The sequence below is a fragment of the Giraffa tippelskirchi genome, chromosome 4 (genome assembly GCF_054371585.1).
Source record: "Giraffa tippelskirchi isolate mGirTip1 chromosome 4, T2T-mGirTip1v1.2.pri, whole genome shotgun sequence".
In the NCBI taxonomy this organism is placed as follows: domain Eukaryota; kingdom Metazoa; phylum Chordata; class Mammalia; order Artiodactyla; family Giraffidae; genus Giraffa; species Giraffa tippelskirchi.
The window spans coordinates 129,029,704-129,047,538 of NC_137278.1; the positions used below are offsets into that span (position 1 = coordinate 129,029,704).

The 17,835-nt window shown below is 51.9% G+C and overlaps 1 protein-coding gene across 1 annotated transcript; it reads left to right on the forward strand.

The window, feature by feature from the left end:
• The first annotated feature begins 6,962 nt into the window (after positions 1–6,962).
• LOC145545003 (keratin, type II cytoskeletal 71) lies at positions 6,963–15,378 on the forward strand. The gene is made up of 9 exons (XM_081588502.1): positions 6,963–7,482; positions 9,953–10,167; positions 10,627–10,687; positions 11,205–11,300; positions 11,644–11,808; positions 12,008–12,133; positions 12,818–13,038; positions 13,687–13,721; positions 14,544–15,378. The coding sequence occupies exons 1-9, from the start codon at positions 7,036–7,038 to the stop codon at positions 14,753–14,755; spliced, it is 1,578 nt and encodes a 525-aa protein (XP_081444628.1). The 5' UTR covers positions 6,963–7,035; the 3' UTR covers positions 14,756–15,378.
• The last annotated feature ends 2,457 nt before the right edge of the window (positions 15,379–17,835 follow it).

Below are 17,835 nucleotides of genomic sequence, written 5' to 3' on the forward strand. Positions count from 1 at the left end.
ACCTACTTCATACTCAAAAGCTGGGAGTCACCACTTCCTCCGTTCTTAAAAAAGAATATAATAGAAACAGAACAATCGGCTCTCACGTGTGTGCCACTAACAGAGAGGAATGGACACTTGAGAGGTCTGACAGTGATAGCGAATCTAAGATGGGGCCCGTTGTCAGGTGGACTGTCATCAGAAACCTGGGTACACAGGTGTAGACATGTGCTTATCAGCCCACAGACTCAAGCCTATGGAAGATACTCAAAATATTTAACCACTGGTTTAATTAGGCACTAACCCATCACAGTAGGTTTCAGCCACAGGCAACTGAGACAGCCATGCTGGTCCCTACCGGCTGGACACCATTCTGCTTAAGTTTGTATTCACGACCGCCCATATGCAGATGTGGGCCCCCAAATGGCCTCTGACACCTATGGGAACACGTCTGTGAGCTGGTGAGCAGTGCTTATAATTCACACAGTAAGCCCGGAGACTGGGGCCAAGGAGCAGAGAGCATCGTCCAGCCTCGGGGGGACCTGTTAGGCTAGAAGGATGCACACAGCACCTGGGCAATAGGGTTGTGTGCAGAAAGCTCTGGCTGCCCTAGAGAGGGCTCAGGGGAGGTTTCTTAGAGGAAGGGTGTTTTGGTTTGTCTTAAAGGATAGACCCAGTCTGCCTTGGTGGGCAGGAGGCTGGGAGAACAGCCCAGAGCATGTCATCAGGGGAAAGCATGATGCATGTGAGAAACACGCAATCGTCTCATAAGCACTCCATCTAAGTCCTGAAATTATATTGTCTTCAAAAGAGCAAAACAGGCTAAGGGGAGTAGGGGTCAGATCTGCTGTTTGGAGAGTCAGGGACAGGAAGAAGAGTGCAGGAGGAGTTGGTGCTGGTGAGCTCAGCTTTTCACACCATGCTTCAGGGCAGGCATGTACACTGGACATTTGCACACAGGAAAGCCAGGACCGTGCAGAGGCGAAGAGCACAGATGGCAGTCAGGCAGCTTACCTCAAATCCTGGTTCAACTACTCACTAGCTGTGCAACTTCCAATAATTTACTTAACTTCCTGTGCCTCAGTATCTTCATCTGTAAAATGGGGATAATAACAGTACCTGCCTCACAGGACTGCAGTGAGAATTAAATGAGTTAATATGTATGTAGTGCTTAGAGCAGTGTCCTGCAGAGCCCGTGCTGTGTGTTCGCCAGTATCATTACCATCATCATTATTATTTACAAGATGCCTCCCATCCACCTCGGGGAGCAGGAAGAGCAGGTATTAGTACCCCCTGTATTAGAGATGTAGAAACAGAGGCTTAGGAAGTTGGGAGACCTACCCATGGTCACATGGCAGGACCAGGGCCTGGATGCACAGAGTTCTGAGTCCACACACCTTGCCAGAGGCTTGGGGTGGAGAGGCTAGAGAAAGGAGATGACCAGCAAAGCTCAAAGGAGATGGTCTTGGCCATGGAGTTGAGCAAGGAGGAAGTGAGGGGGATGGGGCAGCCCTGGAAAGCACTTCTCTGGCAACCAAACGGCAGGGCAGGAGCAGAGCCAAGTGTCTGGGAGGACAGTCCTCCTTGGCTTTTATACCCCGGCTTCTCTGGCGTGAGCTCACCTTCGGCCTGGCCAGCTGCAAACCGGCTAAACAGCTGTCCTGCCCCCAGATGGATGGCTCTGACCATGGCCAAGTCCCCCAGGGACTGTGCTCCAACTGTCTGGCTTGGGACTGAATGCCCTGCTTGCCTGAAACTATAGGAGGATGTAGGGGGATAAAAGGGGTACTTGTGTGGGATTCATGGACAACATGCTGTTTTCCTGAGTCCATCTGCTGAGCAGGGGTGGCAGGACTGGAGCTGATGTCATCCAAATAGCCCAGCTCATTCTCTCTAATTTTGGAGACAATTATTTGCTCCGAGAACCACCTGCCCCTTTCTCAGTACCTCCAGCCTCCCCCACCCCACTCCTACATCAGCTAGATTCTGCTTCCTCAAACATGTATGGCTCAGACTCTGTCTGGCTCAAGAGCCCTCAATGGCTCTATCACTCGCCCTGTCATGTGCACAGCGTGGGATCCAGGGTCCCCCAACCCATGGTCGCCCTTCACTCATAATCACTCCAGCCTGAAGGGTCTTTTCCTCACAAATATCCTTCCTCCTGCCAGCCTGTGTTGCTTTTACTACTCCTCAGTAAGAGTCTACCCAAGCCTTTTTTCCTTGAAAGACTGGAATTCTAACCCCTTCCTCCACGTAGCCCTTGTGGATTCAGTGTCCGCAGGTCTTGCCTCTCCTCTGTGCATTCCCTTTTCCTCTCATCCAGCAAATACCCTCTTGGATTATACTAGGTTTTCTAACTCTTATCTCTCTCAAACCTTCTCTAGAGGCTTATAGGGCCCCAGAATGCTGAGAATGGGGAGCCAATGGATCTTACGGAGGCCATGAAATCACATGAACGAGTGAAACTGATCATTCTCACAGATGTAGAAACAAAAACATAAAGAAAGCTACACGTTATTTGTGTAAATTGAACAAAACATTTGGTTATAAAACCAAGAGCCATATAAATGTAATTCATTTAACAAGCAATTTAAAATTTCCTTGAACATTCAAGCTAGATGTTCCTGGTAACCTGAGGGTTTGAGTCTCTGATCGGACACACTTTCCCCACCAATTCACAGGTGAGTAAAACTGCGGCTCAGAGACCTCCATGCCTGGCCCATCATCTCTCAGAATTTAATTCCCACCTGGAAAACTGGGCAAGGCTTCCCAGGTGGATCAGTGGTAAAAAGAATCCGCCTGCCAATGCAGGAGACATGGGTTTCATCCCTGGGTCGGGGAGATCTCCTGGAGAAAGAAATGACAACCCACTTCAGAATTCTTGTCTGGAAAATCCCACGGACAGAGGAGCCTGGCAGATTACAGTCCATGGGGTCACAAAGAGTCAGACATGACTGAGCAACTGAGCACACACATACAGACAGAAAACTGGGCCACCCCAATACTGCAAAGGGCGTGAGGGGAAGATGAAGACGGGACATGGGACGTGGTAGACCCCATCCTGTCTCCCTTACCAGCCTCCCCAGGCAAGCCTCCTCTTACCCCTAAGTCTCCCCAGATTTCAATTGCGTCTGGGGCAGGGCCTTTATAACCTTGGTGAACTACAGCTCCGTGCTGATTTTCTTTAGTTCCTCCTTTATCCTTCCGGCAAAAACACCAGTAAGCACCCCAGGAGCCCCACCTGGGCCCACCCTTCCTGTGAGTGGCCCAGAATGTGCCTCCTTCCTCTTCTATCATCCTCATCAACAACATTGGGTGTTTCATTCCTAATGGTCAGTATCTAATTAACTAATTTATACTAAGGTGTTAATGACTTGTTAATAGCTTGATGAGATGCTTTTTCCAGGAATCCAGAAACTAAGTTCTCTGAGGGCAGAATGCTTTTTATTGCCTCCCTCAGCACTTGGTAGGTGCTCAGTATCAATATAGTTGGGCTTCTCCTGGTAGTTCAGTGGTAAAGAATCCGCCTGTAATGCAGGACCCACAGGAGACGCAGATTCGATCCCTGGGTTGGGAAGATCCCCTGGAGAAAGGAATGGCTAACCAGCTCAGTATTCTTGCCTGGAGAATCCCATGGACAGAGGAGCCTGGAGGGCTATGGTCCCTGGGGTCATAAACAGTTGGACACGACAGAAGTGACTTAGCATGCACACATCAATATACTTGATATTTGAAAAATGCTTTCTGTCAAGTCTTGTAGTTGGCAACACTTATTAGACAGTGACTATTATTATTTCTAATGGAGAATTTTTCTTTATCAGAGATGGTCTGAACAGAGAGATTCCCGGAGCCTGGGACCTTTGGAAACACCACCTACTCCAGGTCCCCCAACAGCAGATAACACTGTATGGGAATGTGCTAATCCAGACATCCTCTTGCTGAGGAAAGGAAGGGGAGAGAGGAGGAAAGGAGAGGACAGGCTGATTCCTAAATTCTACTTTTGGTCATTGATCTATATGTATTGAGCATTGAGATACACCAGGCAGTTACTAAGGATTTACATGAATTAATACATGCAAGCATCACAACTACCTCATGAGAAGTCTTTTTTGGTTTTTATTTTTAAATTTATTTATTTTTCTTTTTTTTGGCCACAACATGCAGCATGCAGGATCTTAGTTCCCTGGCCAGAGATTGGACCCATACCCCCTGTGGTGAAAGCATGGTATCTTAATCACTGGACTACCAGGGAAGTACCTCCATGAAGAATTATGATCCCATTTAGAGCTGGGAAGAAGAGGCTTCGAGAGGTGAAGCTGCGCTGGGTGGTAGCATGGGATACAGACCTTGGGAGCCAGCTCCTGGAGCCTGGGCTCTTACCTGGTGCCATTTGAGGCAGATGCAAGTGCAGAGGATCCCTGAAGATGCACCATCCCAGCAGTTTTGTGGTTGTTCCAACCATTGTCAATCCTCTCACACCTGGGAAGGATGTCCAGAGGCTAGTCCTGTGTCCTGAGGGAAAATACAGAGGGAGGAGTCGACTGGGGGCCATGGAACCCTCTCCCAGGCCCCTGGCCCTAGGGGACATGGCAGCCTCCACATAGCTGTCAATGGACAGAGGAGTCCTGGATATGGAGCTAAATCCAGAAGTTTAAGCAGGATTTTGAAAGACTGGAAAGATTTGGACCAGAAGAGATGGGGAGAGAGGGTGTTTCAGGCTGGGTAAGAACAGTTTGGTAAAGTTTTGGAGGTATTTGAAGATGAGCCCTGTGGGTGTCCTTGGTGGAGCAAAGAAGCACCCAGAAAGGAGCTGGCTGGATGGGGTGGAGGTGGGGTGGCAGCTGCAGGGACCCTGAAGTCTGTGCTAGGGAGCCACCATGCCTATCAGAGAAACATACAGCCAGCGAAACCACCGAGGGGACTACCCTCATGTGAGGACTGGGTTCCAAGAGCTGAAAAAGGCCTTGAGTGCTATACCAAGAACTCCTGGGCACACTGCCTGACACACAGTGCACAATGGAGATTTATTGAGGGAGAAGAGGAGGGACAGAGGTGCCTTCCAGAGGGTGTCTGGGAAACTTCTACCCTCCTTATGAAGGAAGATGCAATGACATGTGATGCAGGCTTCAGAGGAAGCTCATGGGAGCTGCCCGCAGAGTCCCTGTCCTTCTGGCACATGCCAAGAACATGCCAAGGGCTGAGGGAGATGGGAGAGTCAGACATGGGCTATGCTGGCCCAGGAAGACCTCCAGGAAGAGGGTGAGAGGAGGGAGCAGCAGAGCAAGAGGGAAAGAAGAAAGGAAGGATGGAAAATGGAGAGGAGGGATAATGCAGGATGGAGACAGGAGATGGGAAGAGAGAAGGGCAGGTGGGGTGAGGGATTTCAGGTCAATCACCTAAACAAAGTGACAGAGAGCCCCAGACCAGCTTGGCCCCAGATTCTCTTCTCTCCTGTGTCCACACCAAGCTGAGAGTCACAGTCCACCCATGGGGCCCCAGCAGGGATCTTTGGGCAATGTCAATCTCCAGAGGCAGAGCTGGCCATGGGCAGAGCTGGGACTGCAGTAGCAGTGACAATCATGGGGGAGCACTGGGGTCCACTGCGGGAGTCAGGGACCCAGGAGGGAGGGGACAACAGGCAGAGTCTGGAGCAGGGACCACAGGAGTGTCTGGAGCAAGATGCAGTGTTCCCTGGGCCCTGCTCTGGGCCAGACCTTCACCCTTGTCTTGCCTGGGTGTTGAGGGATGTGATAGAAGTCCAGTCTCATCTTGACAGTAACTTCTTCATTTAAATTCTAAACAGATGGTTCCTGACCAAGTTGCTCCACATCTTATTAGCAAATACACATTGAAGGAGAGACATACATGACAAAATGGATGTTCAGGAGGCTTCCCCTGAAACCTCCAGGCCCTGGATGAGCCTCTGTCCACTGTGTCCATATCTCTTCCCAGTGGACTCTGGGAATTTCTCTCCCACCTGCCTGACATCCTCCTCCTCATGTTCTTCATTCTGCCCAGGTACTTGAAGGGCTAGACATCCCTGTGTGCAGGCATGCTCAGTCACTAAGTCATGCCTGACTCTTTGCGACTCCATGGACTGTAACCGGACAGTCTCCTCTGTCCATGGGATTTTCCTGGCAAGAATACTGGAGCATGTTGCCATTTCCTCCTCCAGGTATCTTCTGGACCCAAGGATTGAACTTGTGTCTCCTGCTGCTCCTGCATTGGCAGGTGGATTCTTTACCACTGAGCCACCTTGGAAGCCCTAGACATCCCTTGCACAGCCTCTAACCTGTCTTAGTTTGAGAGTTTGAGAGAGGTGAAGTGTGGCAATCCCATTTCTTGGAGAAGTTACAGAAGCTCAAGGACCCGCTGTGTCCAGTGTTGACTCTGGTCTGGGCTGTTCATGTTCCTTGCCAGGGAGAGGGTCACTCCACCCCTGATACTCCACAGAGAGAGCTACTGTCCTCTGTGGGTTAGGAGATGAGGCCATGGGGGTGGGGTGTGTCTCAGGGGACGTGGGGGAAGGGTGAATAACTCAATGAATGGCCCCTTTCCATGAAAGAAGAAGACACAGCTATGGTTGGAGCTCCCAGATATTCGACCCAGCAACCTTCCCTGCCAGGGCAGTTCATCTGCTCCCCCTGGTCACCAAGAGGAAACCCACAGCCAAGAGAAGATTCATCAGGATAGAGATGATGAAGAGTCAATGACACCCCCCTAGAGAGGCTGGGGCCTGGGGCAAATTACCCTATAACAGCATGTTAATTAGATAAGACCCAAATTACATGAGCAAGGCTTGCAAGCCCAGCAATTTGATGGTTTCATGTTGTTTCAGAGGTGGGGAGGCTTGATCTCTAGCTCAGCACAGAGAAAATGACTTCTTGCTCCCAGGCAAGCCAAACCCATGAATTAAGCTCTTGACTGGCCAGCCACGAGCCCCAGTGCCAAGCACATATAAAGGAGGGCACCTGCCAGTCCTCACTGCAACCTGCAGAATCGTGTGGGAATTTGCCTTCGTTCCTCCAGCATCCAAGCTCTATCTCTACCAGAAGCATGAGCCGCCAATTCACCTGCAAGTCGGGAGCTGCTGCCAAGGGAGGCTTCAGCGGCTGCTCAGCTGTGCTCTCCGGAGGCAGCGCGTCCTCCTACCGGGCAGGAGGCAAAGGGCTCAGCGGGGGCTTCGGAAGTCGGAGCCTCTACAATCTGGGTGGTGTCCGGAGCATCTCCTTCAACGTAGCCAGCGGCAGTGGGAAGAGTGGAGGTTATGGATTTGGCCGGGGCCGGGCCAGTGGTTTTGCTGGCAGCATGTTTGGCAGTGTGACCCTGGGGCCCATGTGCCCGACTGTGTGCCCACCTGGAGGCATCCACCAGGTCACCGTCAATGAGAGCCTCCTGGCCCCCCTCAATGTGGAGCTGGACCCCGAGATCCAGAAAGTGCGCGCCCAGGAGCGGGAGCAGATCAAGGCTCTGAACAACAAGTTCGCCTCCTTCATCGACAAGGTGGGTCTGCTAGGACTTGGGGACCTGCGAACAGCCCTTGTTTTTTCTTCTTGGAACATGTGCTTTTGTTGCAGCCAGAGGGATTGAGGTTAGAAATGAGGAGGCACTGAATCCAGGGTGACCAAATTAAGGTTTCCCGTGTAGTCTTCCCTGAGAAAAGATAGGTCAATCTCTACTGGCAGAGGCTTGTCAGGGTTACTGAAAGGAGCTCCAAAGAGAAGACAGACCCTTGCTTCTTACTCTTGAGAGCCGGCTTGGTGCTACTGCTAAGCCTGGGCCCAAGCAGTCTATATGCAGGGAGAGCTTGTGACAAGGAATCTGCCACCAAGGGGCCAGGGAAGCTGTCCTCCTCCTATCATTGCAAGCTGATCTTGTCCTCTAGTCCTTTGACAGAAGGACTGGGAGCATCAGTGAATGGTCCTTCATGGGTGGCTTGGCCATGGGCATTAGTTTTTGTGGGTGAGGACTCTCTTGAGAGGCAGAAGAGCATGGTGGGGACGAGGTCTCCACAGTGCTCTGAAGTCAGACCTGGTTTCCACCTTGACCCCATCACTGACCAGCTGTGTGACTTCCACCTTGGCCTCATCACTGACCAGCTATGTGACTTCGTGTGGCTAAGTCAGTCACGTAGCCAGCTGTGTGAACAGGTGGAGAGTCATCCACCCTGTCTATGCCTCTGTTTCCTCATCTCCACCATGGAGATAATAACCTACCTCTTGGGGTCACTATCAGATTTGTGAAAGAAAATGCATGTGAAGATCTTGGCATGATGCCTGATGCATGCTAAGTACTCCCCAGATGGCGGTTATTGTTATTATCATTTTTATCTCCGAAAGCTGAAGGAAGGGTGTTGAGAAGGAGAAAAATCAAAGGTCTGGAAGAAGCCTCATGGGATCATCCAGTCCAGACAGGTCCTGCCTTTTTGTAGATAAGAAATGATTGCTCCCATTTTGCAAGTCAGCAAAGGCATGAGGCAATGCCGTACCCAAGGTCATCTCCGGGCGAGGGAAGGTGCAGTTGAAGGCTCAGCCTCCTGACCCCATTGGGCACTGGAGGGCTCTGCTGGCTACATGACAGTCAGGCACCAAATATGGGTCAGCCCAGGACAAAGCCTATGTTGTGACAGTCAACGGCCATCAAAACCTTGCCTCCCCACAGCTCTAGACTCCAGTTTGGAGCAGTTCCTGCTGCCTCTGCTCATTTCAGGGGCTGCACGGTCTTTGTGGCTTCTTACCCCCTAAGTCTTTTCACATCTAAAAGGTCAAAGTATTCTGAGGTTTGGGGTCTGGGGAGATGGGAGTCGACTGACCTTGGGCTGAGTTGGTCAAATCTCATTAAGGAGTAAAAGTCTGGAGACACAGAAAGAAAGACAAACATGAAGACAGTCACCTCTGTGAAAAAGGTGGTTTGTCTGGGGTGCCTCCGGGCTCAAAAGCCTGGAGGTTTCCTAAATAATTTTAGTCTCTAGAGGAGTACAATCCCATAAGCCCAGGAAGCCAGGGATGATGGGTACATCCTATCAGCCATCCAGATGTGGAGTCTAGATGTGCATTGTGGTGTCCTGGGTGTAGGGTTTTTTCTGTGGTGAATACCCAGTTTTATGGATAGACTTGAAAAAGTCAGGATTGCTTAAACCAAACCAAATGCTGGAGGATCTGCTGGAGGCAAGCTGTTTGGTGACCAATCCTACCTCAACACTGAAGCCCAGACAGTTTTCTGATGTCCCGCGTTTCTGACTTTAAGGAACACAACCTTGTTTAAAGTAGGTGTGCTCACATAAGATTAAGAGAAGTCACATTAAAAACAAAAAACCAAAAATCAACCCAAACCAAACAAGAGTGGTGGCTGCAGATTCACCAGCTCTGGTCAGTTTCCTGGCCCAGTGAGGCTACAATGGCATGGGAGTTCTGTCTGTCCATTTTGCTCCATGAGCCATGTTTGCTCTAGGGAAGATGGTTCTGAGGACCAGGACTAGGGGAGAAGGAAGAGGCCTTGAGAAGGATGGAGTTGGACTCTGATGTAGGAATTTAGAACACCCAGGAGTTCTTGCTTGGTCCATTGAGCCTCTTTATCATGAAATACTAGAAAATGAAGAGCAGACTCCTGTCTTTTGAGTGGTCAGCCTTTCCAAAGATGAACTCAGCCTGATTCTGTTGTAGTAAATTCAGGCTCACCCTTGCCCTGGACTGGTTTGGCCATAGTGGGTTCAGAGTGATCAGATGCACGGGTTATTGGAACATATATCTGGGTTCAGTTCTGGGCTCTGATACTTATTAAACCACTGGACCTTGGGAGAGGTCAACTTCTCAGTTTCCTTTCCACAAAATAAGGTTAAGAATGCACGCACCTCAAATAGCTGTTGTGAGGGGTAGAGGAGAAAATGCACAGGGACCGCTTTGCCCAGCGCCCTAGAAGTGACAGGTGGGATGGTTTCCATGGAGGCTCAATATTTCCGGGCATTGGGTTTCAGGTGAGGTTCCTTGAGCAGCAGAACCAGGTGCTGGAGACCAAGTGGGAGCTGCTGCAGCAGCTGGATCTGAACAACTGTAAGAACAACCTAGAGCCCATCCTCGAGGGCTACATCAGCAACCTGAGGAAGCAGCTGGAGACGCTGTCCGGGGACCGAGTGAGGCTGGACTCAGAGCTGAGGAGCGTACGGGATGTGGTAGAGGACTACAAGAAGAGGTGAGTGGGGAGGGGACTCCCTGTAGCTACATGACTGTCCCTGTCCCTTTTGAGGAGGAGTGGGCAGCTACCCCAGCTTGAAGTTTTTGGAGGCAGGGGGCAGTGTTCCTTGTCATACCAAGCAGAATCACCCCAAGAAAGCTCTGGGACTTGCTCCCTGCTCCTCCAGCCTGGCACTAGGGACAGATGGGTGGTTTCCTTCAGGATGTTCATGCCACATGCTCCTTTCTCATTTTTGAAGCTGAATCTCCAACAATCTCCTTCTTCCAAAATTGGTGATCACATCCTCTCCTCCAGGAAGCCTTCTTGCCTGGTTGGCCCCAAGGGCCCTGGACTCTGCAGGCCCTCCAGCATCTGTGCCCTCTGTCAAGCACACTGCCCCCAGCTCAGGATCTTCCCTGGGCAAGCGAGGGTTCTTAGTGAGAAATATTAACCAAAAAAGCTCTGGCATTCCCACAGGTATGAGGAAGAAATCAACAGGCGGACAGCGGCAGAGAACGAGTTTGTGCTGCTCAAGAAGGTGAGGGGGTAGGCAGGTCTGGGGCTGGCCTGGGACCTGGTGGAGCTGAGCCTGCCAGTGTGCTCTGCTTTCAAAGAAAGTAGTTTATTCCGAAATGGTGAGGGGAAGGCAGGGGAAAACCACGATGCAAGACTATCCAGAGAAGGGAAGAAAAAGACAGAGAGGATGGGGGCATTCTTGAGTGCTTAATGGGGGCAGAATTCTTCCACAGTGAAGAACAGCAGAGGACAACACACAGAAGTCCCCTGCAGCTGCAGGCCTGGCTCGGATGTCACAGGATGACTGATAGCAGCCTGGCTGGGGCTCCTTTTCTTAGCAGGGCACCCCATCCCTATTGCTGAGGGAGCCCATTCACAGGATGGGGCAGGGCTGGGCCCTCTGCTCCTTCCTCCCCTTTCTCATGAGCCTCCCAAAGAGGAGAGGTGGCTAGTTCCCTGTGCAAGGGAGCAGCCTACGGTCTGTGTTTCCTTCTTGGCTGCAGTGGCAGTGACCTGGGGATGGCTGGGCTATCTTTCAGGATGTGGATGCGGCTTATGCCAATAAGGTGGAGCTGCAGGCCAAGGTGGACTCCATGGACCAGGAGATCAAGTTCTTCAAGTGTCTCTATGAAGCCGTAAGTCTATTTTTCCATTCCACCCCTCTGAGGGGTACCATTAGGGTAAGACTCTATTCTGAGACCAGGAGGGACACCCAGGCCCCTGCTCTCATCTATTCATCTTCATTTCGGCCCCGAGAGGCTCCTCATCTCCACTCTCTGGGTGGGAGGGAAATGGTCCCGGCCTTACCTCCATGGCAGCGGGACTCTGTCTGGGGCCTGGAGGGAACTCGTTATGCACCATGAGCAGCAGTCTTGGTTTGGAGCCTCTAAATGGCATCACCAGGATTTGCTCACCTTATGAGGGAGGTTGTTGACCTTCATCAGTCACGTCTCGAGACCATCCCTGCTTCCCCTGCAGGAGATTGCTCAGATCCAGTCCCACATCAGCGACATGTCTGTCATCCTGTCCATGGACAACAACCGTGACCTGAACCTGGACAGCATTATTGATGAGGTCCGCGCCCAGTATGAGGACATTGCCCTGAAGAGCAAGGCTGAGGCTGAGGCACTGTACCAGACCAAGGTGAGCTGGGCTGAGGCTAGGCCGGGGAGGGTGACCCCCTTAGATAGGAGGGCTGGGCCAGATCATTCTCAGAGCGGAGACAATATCCAGTTAAGTGTCCAGCATGGCCTGTCCTCATGACATCACCAACCTGAGCCACCATGCACTCCCATGACACACTCATCACCCTTAACCATGGCTCTATTCTTTGGGTCCCCAGTTCCAGGAGTTGCAGCTGGCAGCTGGCCGGCATGGGGACGACCTCAAAAACACCAAGAATGAAATCTCGGAGCTCACCCGGCTCATCCAGAGAATCCGCTCAGAGATTGAGAATGTGAAGAAGCAGGTGAGATGGCTGGTTGCCTTTGCCTGGGGCAGACGGGCACAACTGGACGGGGTGGGGGAGGTGATGAACGGGCTGAGGATGTCAGCTTCCCAAATCTCTGCCCAGGAAAGGAAAGGGGCCAAAGAGGTCACCGCATCAAACTCTTAGAGCAGGCATCCCTGGGGTGTCTCAATTGTGGCTCAAGTGCTGGGGGTATGGCAAGCACTTGGGAAACAATAGTTGGTCCTAGAGCATCTCCTTCCCCATGCCCTTGTCTCTGACTCCACACACCTGGGCAGCCACTGACATTGTACCTTCAATACAGTGTTCCAGTGGTCTCTTCTCCCAGACTTTAAAGTCAAGAGCAGAGGGCTGAGCTTTACTCTCACTCACTTTGTATTCTCAGTATAGGCTGGCCAAATATATGACTTTGCAAGGAACTGAGTGGTGCTGAATCTATCAGGGGTGCAGAATGCACTGTTTTTCATCCACCAATGTCTAAACACCAACGTCTAGCTTTAGTGAAGCTAAAGCTAAGGAAGGACTTGCCAGTGCCAGAAAGGGCTCCAACTAGAAGAGGAACGGGGAGGTCTGACAGGTAGAGGTGGGCGTGTCTGCTTCAGAATCTCAGAGAATGAGTGGGACTTGGATGAGGATGATTCCAGGGAGCCCTTCTGGTTTCCAACTCTCCAATTCCCCATTTAGGCTTCCAACTTGGAGACTGCCATTGCTGACGCTGAACAGAGGGGTGACAATGCTCTGAAGGATGCCAGGGCCAAGCTGGACGAGCTGGAGGCTGCCCTGCACCAGTCCAAGGAGGAGCTGGCCAGGATGATGCGCGAGTACCAGGAACTCATGAGCCTGAAGCTGGCCCTGGACATGGAGATCGCCACCTACCGCAAGCTGCTGGAGAGTGAGGAGTGCAGGTAACGAGGGCTGCTCTGGCAGGAAGGCCCTAGGGCTTGGTTAAGGACCCAAGGAGAAAGCTCAACACATCCTAATCCAGAAAAGATGAGTTCTTAGGGGGTGAAGAGGTGGTGATGTTAGGAAAAATAATAGAATTGATAATACCTACCCAGATATGAGTGCTTAGTTCATCCCAGGCGCTGTGCTACATGGATTGGCTCATTCAATCCTCACAACTTCCCTGTGTGTACCTGGCACACTCCCATTCCCACCAAAAAGAAAAAGAAAAACCCATTACTTGTTCCATCTTCCTTAACTGCCCAGGTCCAAGATAAGCATGTGAGAGATGGACGGCCACTCCAGCATCCCCAGTGCTCTTGGGAGAAGGAAACGATCAATGCCTGGGTCTGACCTTTGGGAGGTGTCATGCTGTCTCTCAGATGTTAAACCTCATTAGGTTTAACTTGGATGGCTGCCTGGTTACCCCAAAGATTCAAGAGTGTCCCCCATAGCTTCTCAGGCTCTGTTTGTGCCAGAGGAGCCCTGGGATTTCCATAAGTGTCTACTGAGTTCAGAAACCCACATTAGTCTGGTGGGGACACAAGCTTTGAGGTTAATAGATTGCAGGTTGAATGACTGCTTGCTCTTATTTCTCCCCTTGTTAACAGGATGTCAGGAGAATTTCCCTCCCCTGTCAGCATCTGTAAGTACCTGTATGCTTGGACCTAAAACTGCACACTCTGTGAACTTGAAAGGGCCTTAGTTACACCCCAGGTGTGGAGATGAGCAATCTAAGGACCAGAGAGGGAAAACCTTTGGCTGAGCTCACACAGCCAGATAGCAGGGCATGGCCAAGCAATCAGGCCTCCTGACTCCCAGCCCAGGGCTCCTTCCCACTTATCCCTGTCTCCCTGTTCCCAGGGGATGACAGCTAGGAAGGCTCTCACCATGGGAATGGGGAAACAAAGGACATGGTGCAAGAAAATGAGTATGGGTGAGAGGCCCAGAGAACCGGGTTGCGAGGTTATGATCAGACCCGGGCTGGGGGACTGGTGAATGGCGGACCTCGGAGGTCAAGTTGATAGTTGTTAGATCTCTAGATTTCTCACCAGGGCTAAGAGTTAAATCGTAGGTTCCCAAAGATGCCCCTGGAGGACAGCTGGCAGGAGGCAGGAGGAATAGGCTGGAGGCTGAGAAGTTTAGAGAAAAGGCTAACAGAAGAGGCAGGAGGTGTCCAGAATGACACGAGAGTCCATGGGTACCTGGACCAAAGAGGTAGACCTCTGAGAGTTAAGAATCGGCTGGATTGAGTATAAGCTGGGCAAACCAAGGGTAGGGCATGGGGAAAGCTGTCTCTGAGATATTGTCCCCAGTGGGGAGGGAGTTCACTGTGACTGGGTCCTCCAGCCGACCCATTATTCCAAGAGCCGCACCTATCCTGGGGAAAGCCGGCCTCCTCTGGCCCAGCCCCTAGGTGTGCCTGTGAGGTGCTGACCCTGCTCTCCTCTCTGCTCTCCCCCTGCAGCCATCATCAGCAGCACCAGCGGCAGCGGCGGCTATGGCTTCCGGCCCAGCTCGGTCAGTGGAGGCTACGTGGCCAACAGCGGCAGCTGCATCTCCGGAGTGTGCAGTGTCCGTGGCGGAGAGGGCCGGAGCCGGAGCAGCACCACCGACTACAAGGATGCCCTGGGGAAGGGCTCCAGCCTGAGTGCCCCCTCCAAGAAAGCCAGTCGGTAGAGACGGCTGCCCTCCCGCCATCCCTGCGTCCCAGCTCTGGCCCGCGCACATGCGCTCTCCCCAGCCCATTGTCAGCCCCACCCCCACCCCCACCCCCACCCCGCCCAGCCTGCTCTTGTACCTCCGGTGCTGGCCTTGGCCGCTCACTTCTCCCAGACTGTGTCTTCCTGAACCTGGACGGGTGTGGACAACTAAGCTTGGTGAAATTCTTCCTTGCACATGCTGGGGTTTGCCTCCCTGGCTGTGGTCCCTGAACCATGCCATGGGCTCCCAGCCTTTCGGCCTCTGCACAGCCTCTGTCTCAGTCACTAATTACTCTGTCTGGCTCCGTGGGTCTCAGACCGAGGCCCCCCTCTCACACTGGGGCCTTTGTCTCAGCTCCTGCTTGTGGTAGGAGCTGGCTCTGCGTTCAGGAAAAGGAGGGCTGAAGGACAGACGACCAAGCGAGACCATCCCCACCCTACCCTGGCTGGCTCACGACTCATTCTGAGTGGACCGAGTGCAACTCAGGGACTCTTTCTTCATTCTGTCCTGCACCCACAAGCAGGGAAGAGGAGGCCCCTTCATTTTTCCTTTCTCCTAAAGACTCTCCCACTGCATCCTCAATAAACAGCACGATCTGATGGCTTGGTCTCTGAGTGGTCAAGGTGCGTGCATGGACCTCAGTTCAGATGCTCATGTGAGCAGACACCACACAGGCACACGGACACACACATTACACCACTGCATATCACCTGGGCAGCCCATATTTCCAGGTTAATCTTCTCTGCAGAGCAGAAAAAGAAGATACTCTCTGAGCCCACATGGCAGAGGGGCTGGGAGCACATGTTGGGCTGCAGGGACATGAAGTGTGGAGCAGAGTGGGGAAGAGGGAGGGAGAGGGCATTGGGGAAAGAAAGGGAAAGCATAGACAGGGTGTGTGTGTGGCCTTGTTTGCGGCTTTCAACAAAAGTGTTGCCTGTGTCCACTGGCAGAAATGGTCCTGCTCTTGACAGAGACTCTGGTCTCTTTCTGAGAACTGCTTGTTTCCTAGATGGACGGTGGGAGCTTGGCAGGCAGTTATCTGCATTTGTTCAACCTGTGCCTCACTCTCACAATCCTGGCCTCTGGGCAGGGCGGGGGATCTCCCAAGAAGGGTGGAGGTGGTGGGGACCTAACCCCCTGGCCCCTCTGTTAGAAAATCTAAGATAGGGAACAAGTTTTCATAGCCTGAGCCCAGGCTGGGGCAGAGTGAGTTGGGTGTGGGGCATACTGAGATTTAGTGACTGTGCAGTTGGCATTTCTCCAGACACCTGTCTATCCTGGTCACAATGTGGTGGAGGCCATTCCTGCCCTGTGGTGGGAAGGGCTGTAAGGAGGCAGATGGATGGATTTCACAGCAACCATAGAAAGCTGGCAAACCTCAGCCAGGAAGTCCCTGGAGTTCACAAGGGCTTCCAAAGATGGAGGAGGAGAGATTGGATAATAGGATGGATGGGCTAGGTTGGCAGATAGAACTTGAGAGTAGTGGCTATGGCTTAGAGCAAGGCCACAAGGCTGGGCTTGAACCCCGCCACCACCCAGGAAGTGACCATCGTCGAGGGCTTCCAGGCTGCCCTCAACTGGGAAGTCAATGCCACCTTTCAGCAGGTGTGGGTGGAGGAGGGGCAAGCAGATCAAGACTCAGAAGCAAGTTTTGCTTCCCTGGTTGACAAGGTGAGGCTGGTATGTATGTGTGCTTCCAAAACTGGGTAGAGACATTACCATTTCCTCAGCAAAGGAGTCACACACACCTGCTGCCTCTGCCACTCTGCTCCCTTTGCAGCAGTAAGGACTGAGGTGAGACAGCAGAAAGAACTTTCCAGTTGAGAGGTTTAGAAGAAATGCTTGATTCTCAAATGTGGAGATGGAGACTGCCTCTCTAGATGCTGCTGTTTTATCACCCAGGTTGGGGGGAGGGAGTGAAGACCACTCCCTCGTCTCTTTCTGTCCCAGGGCTCATGGAGGGGTCTTCTGGGTGGGCAGGGTGATTCTGGGTTCTGGGTCCCTTTTCTAGGACAGCAGATCAAGGTGCTGGAGAGTGAGTGAAGCTTCTTGCAGAAGGCAGTTAGGAGCCCCACACTGAGGCCGCTGGTCAGGACTTAAGTTATCAGCTTGGCAGGTCTGAGAGTGGGATGGCTGGGCTGAATGTGCACCGCAGACTTGATTTGGGGAATATGAGAGGGCTCTGGGGAAGGACTAATGACAATGACTAGCAAGTAGGGTGGCCACTATGTTACATGAGTCTACAAGGTCATTGGATTGTGGTTACTAAGAGCAGTGGTTCTTGACATTGGCTGAAAAATAACCTGGGAATTTCAAAACAAATACTGTTGCCTGAGCCTCTATTACAAATCAATTAAGTCAGGCTACTGGGGTGGGGGTCCAAGTTTCACCAGTATCTTTTGAAAGTTAGTGAAGGGATTCTAGGGAGTGGCTCGAGCTGAGAACCACTGGTCTAAGATGTGGTCTTAGGGATCCAGAAAGGAAGAATGCCACGATCGATTAGTAACGCCTGCTGTGGCGGCAGGTGGAGGGAGTCGTGGCATAGGATGCCCTCTCTCGTTGGTGCCCACCTGTTGCTTCGTGGTTTGCCAAGTACTTTCACACCCATTATCTGAACAGCATTGAGAGTAAGGGAATGCCACTACTGTCATTTTACATACAAAAGAACTGAGGATCAGATCCTCTGTCTATTAACAACCATCTTAGGCTGGAGAAGACTTCAGAGGTACCCTGTGTCTTGCCTAAAGGACTGAGTGGAGAGTGGAGGCAGGGCTCCAGCTTAGCACACAAGTCTGGACTGGAGTAGGTGCTTGACAGTGCTGCCACCTGCCTGCTCCCCCATCCTGGCAGGTTCCAGGGGGAGATCAACCACAGGGTCAGTGTGGAAGAGGGCTCAGAGTTGCCCTGACACGTCGCAAGACCCCAATATCCTAATGTGAGGGCGCTCTGTGCTACACAGCAGGAACTGCTTTATTTTTTTTTCACCAGTGAAGGAACTGAGACTCAGGGAGGGGCAAGAGCCTCATATAATGTCACCTATATCATCAGGAGTGGAA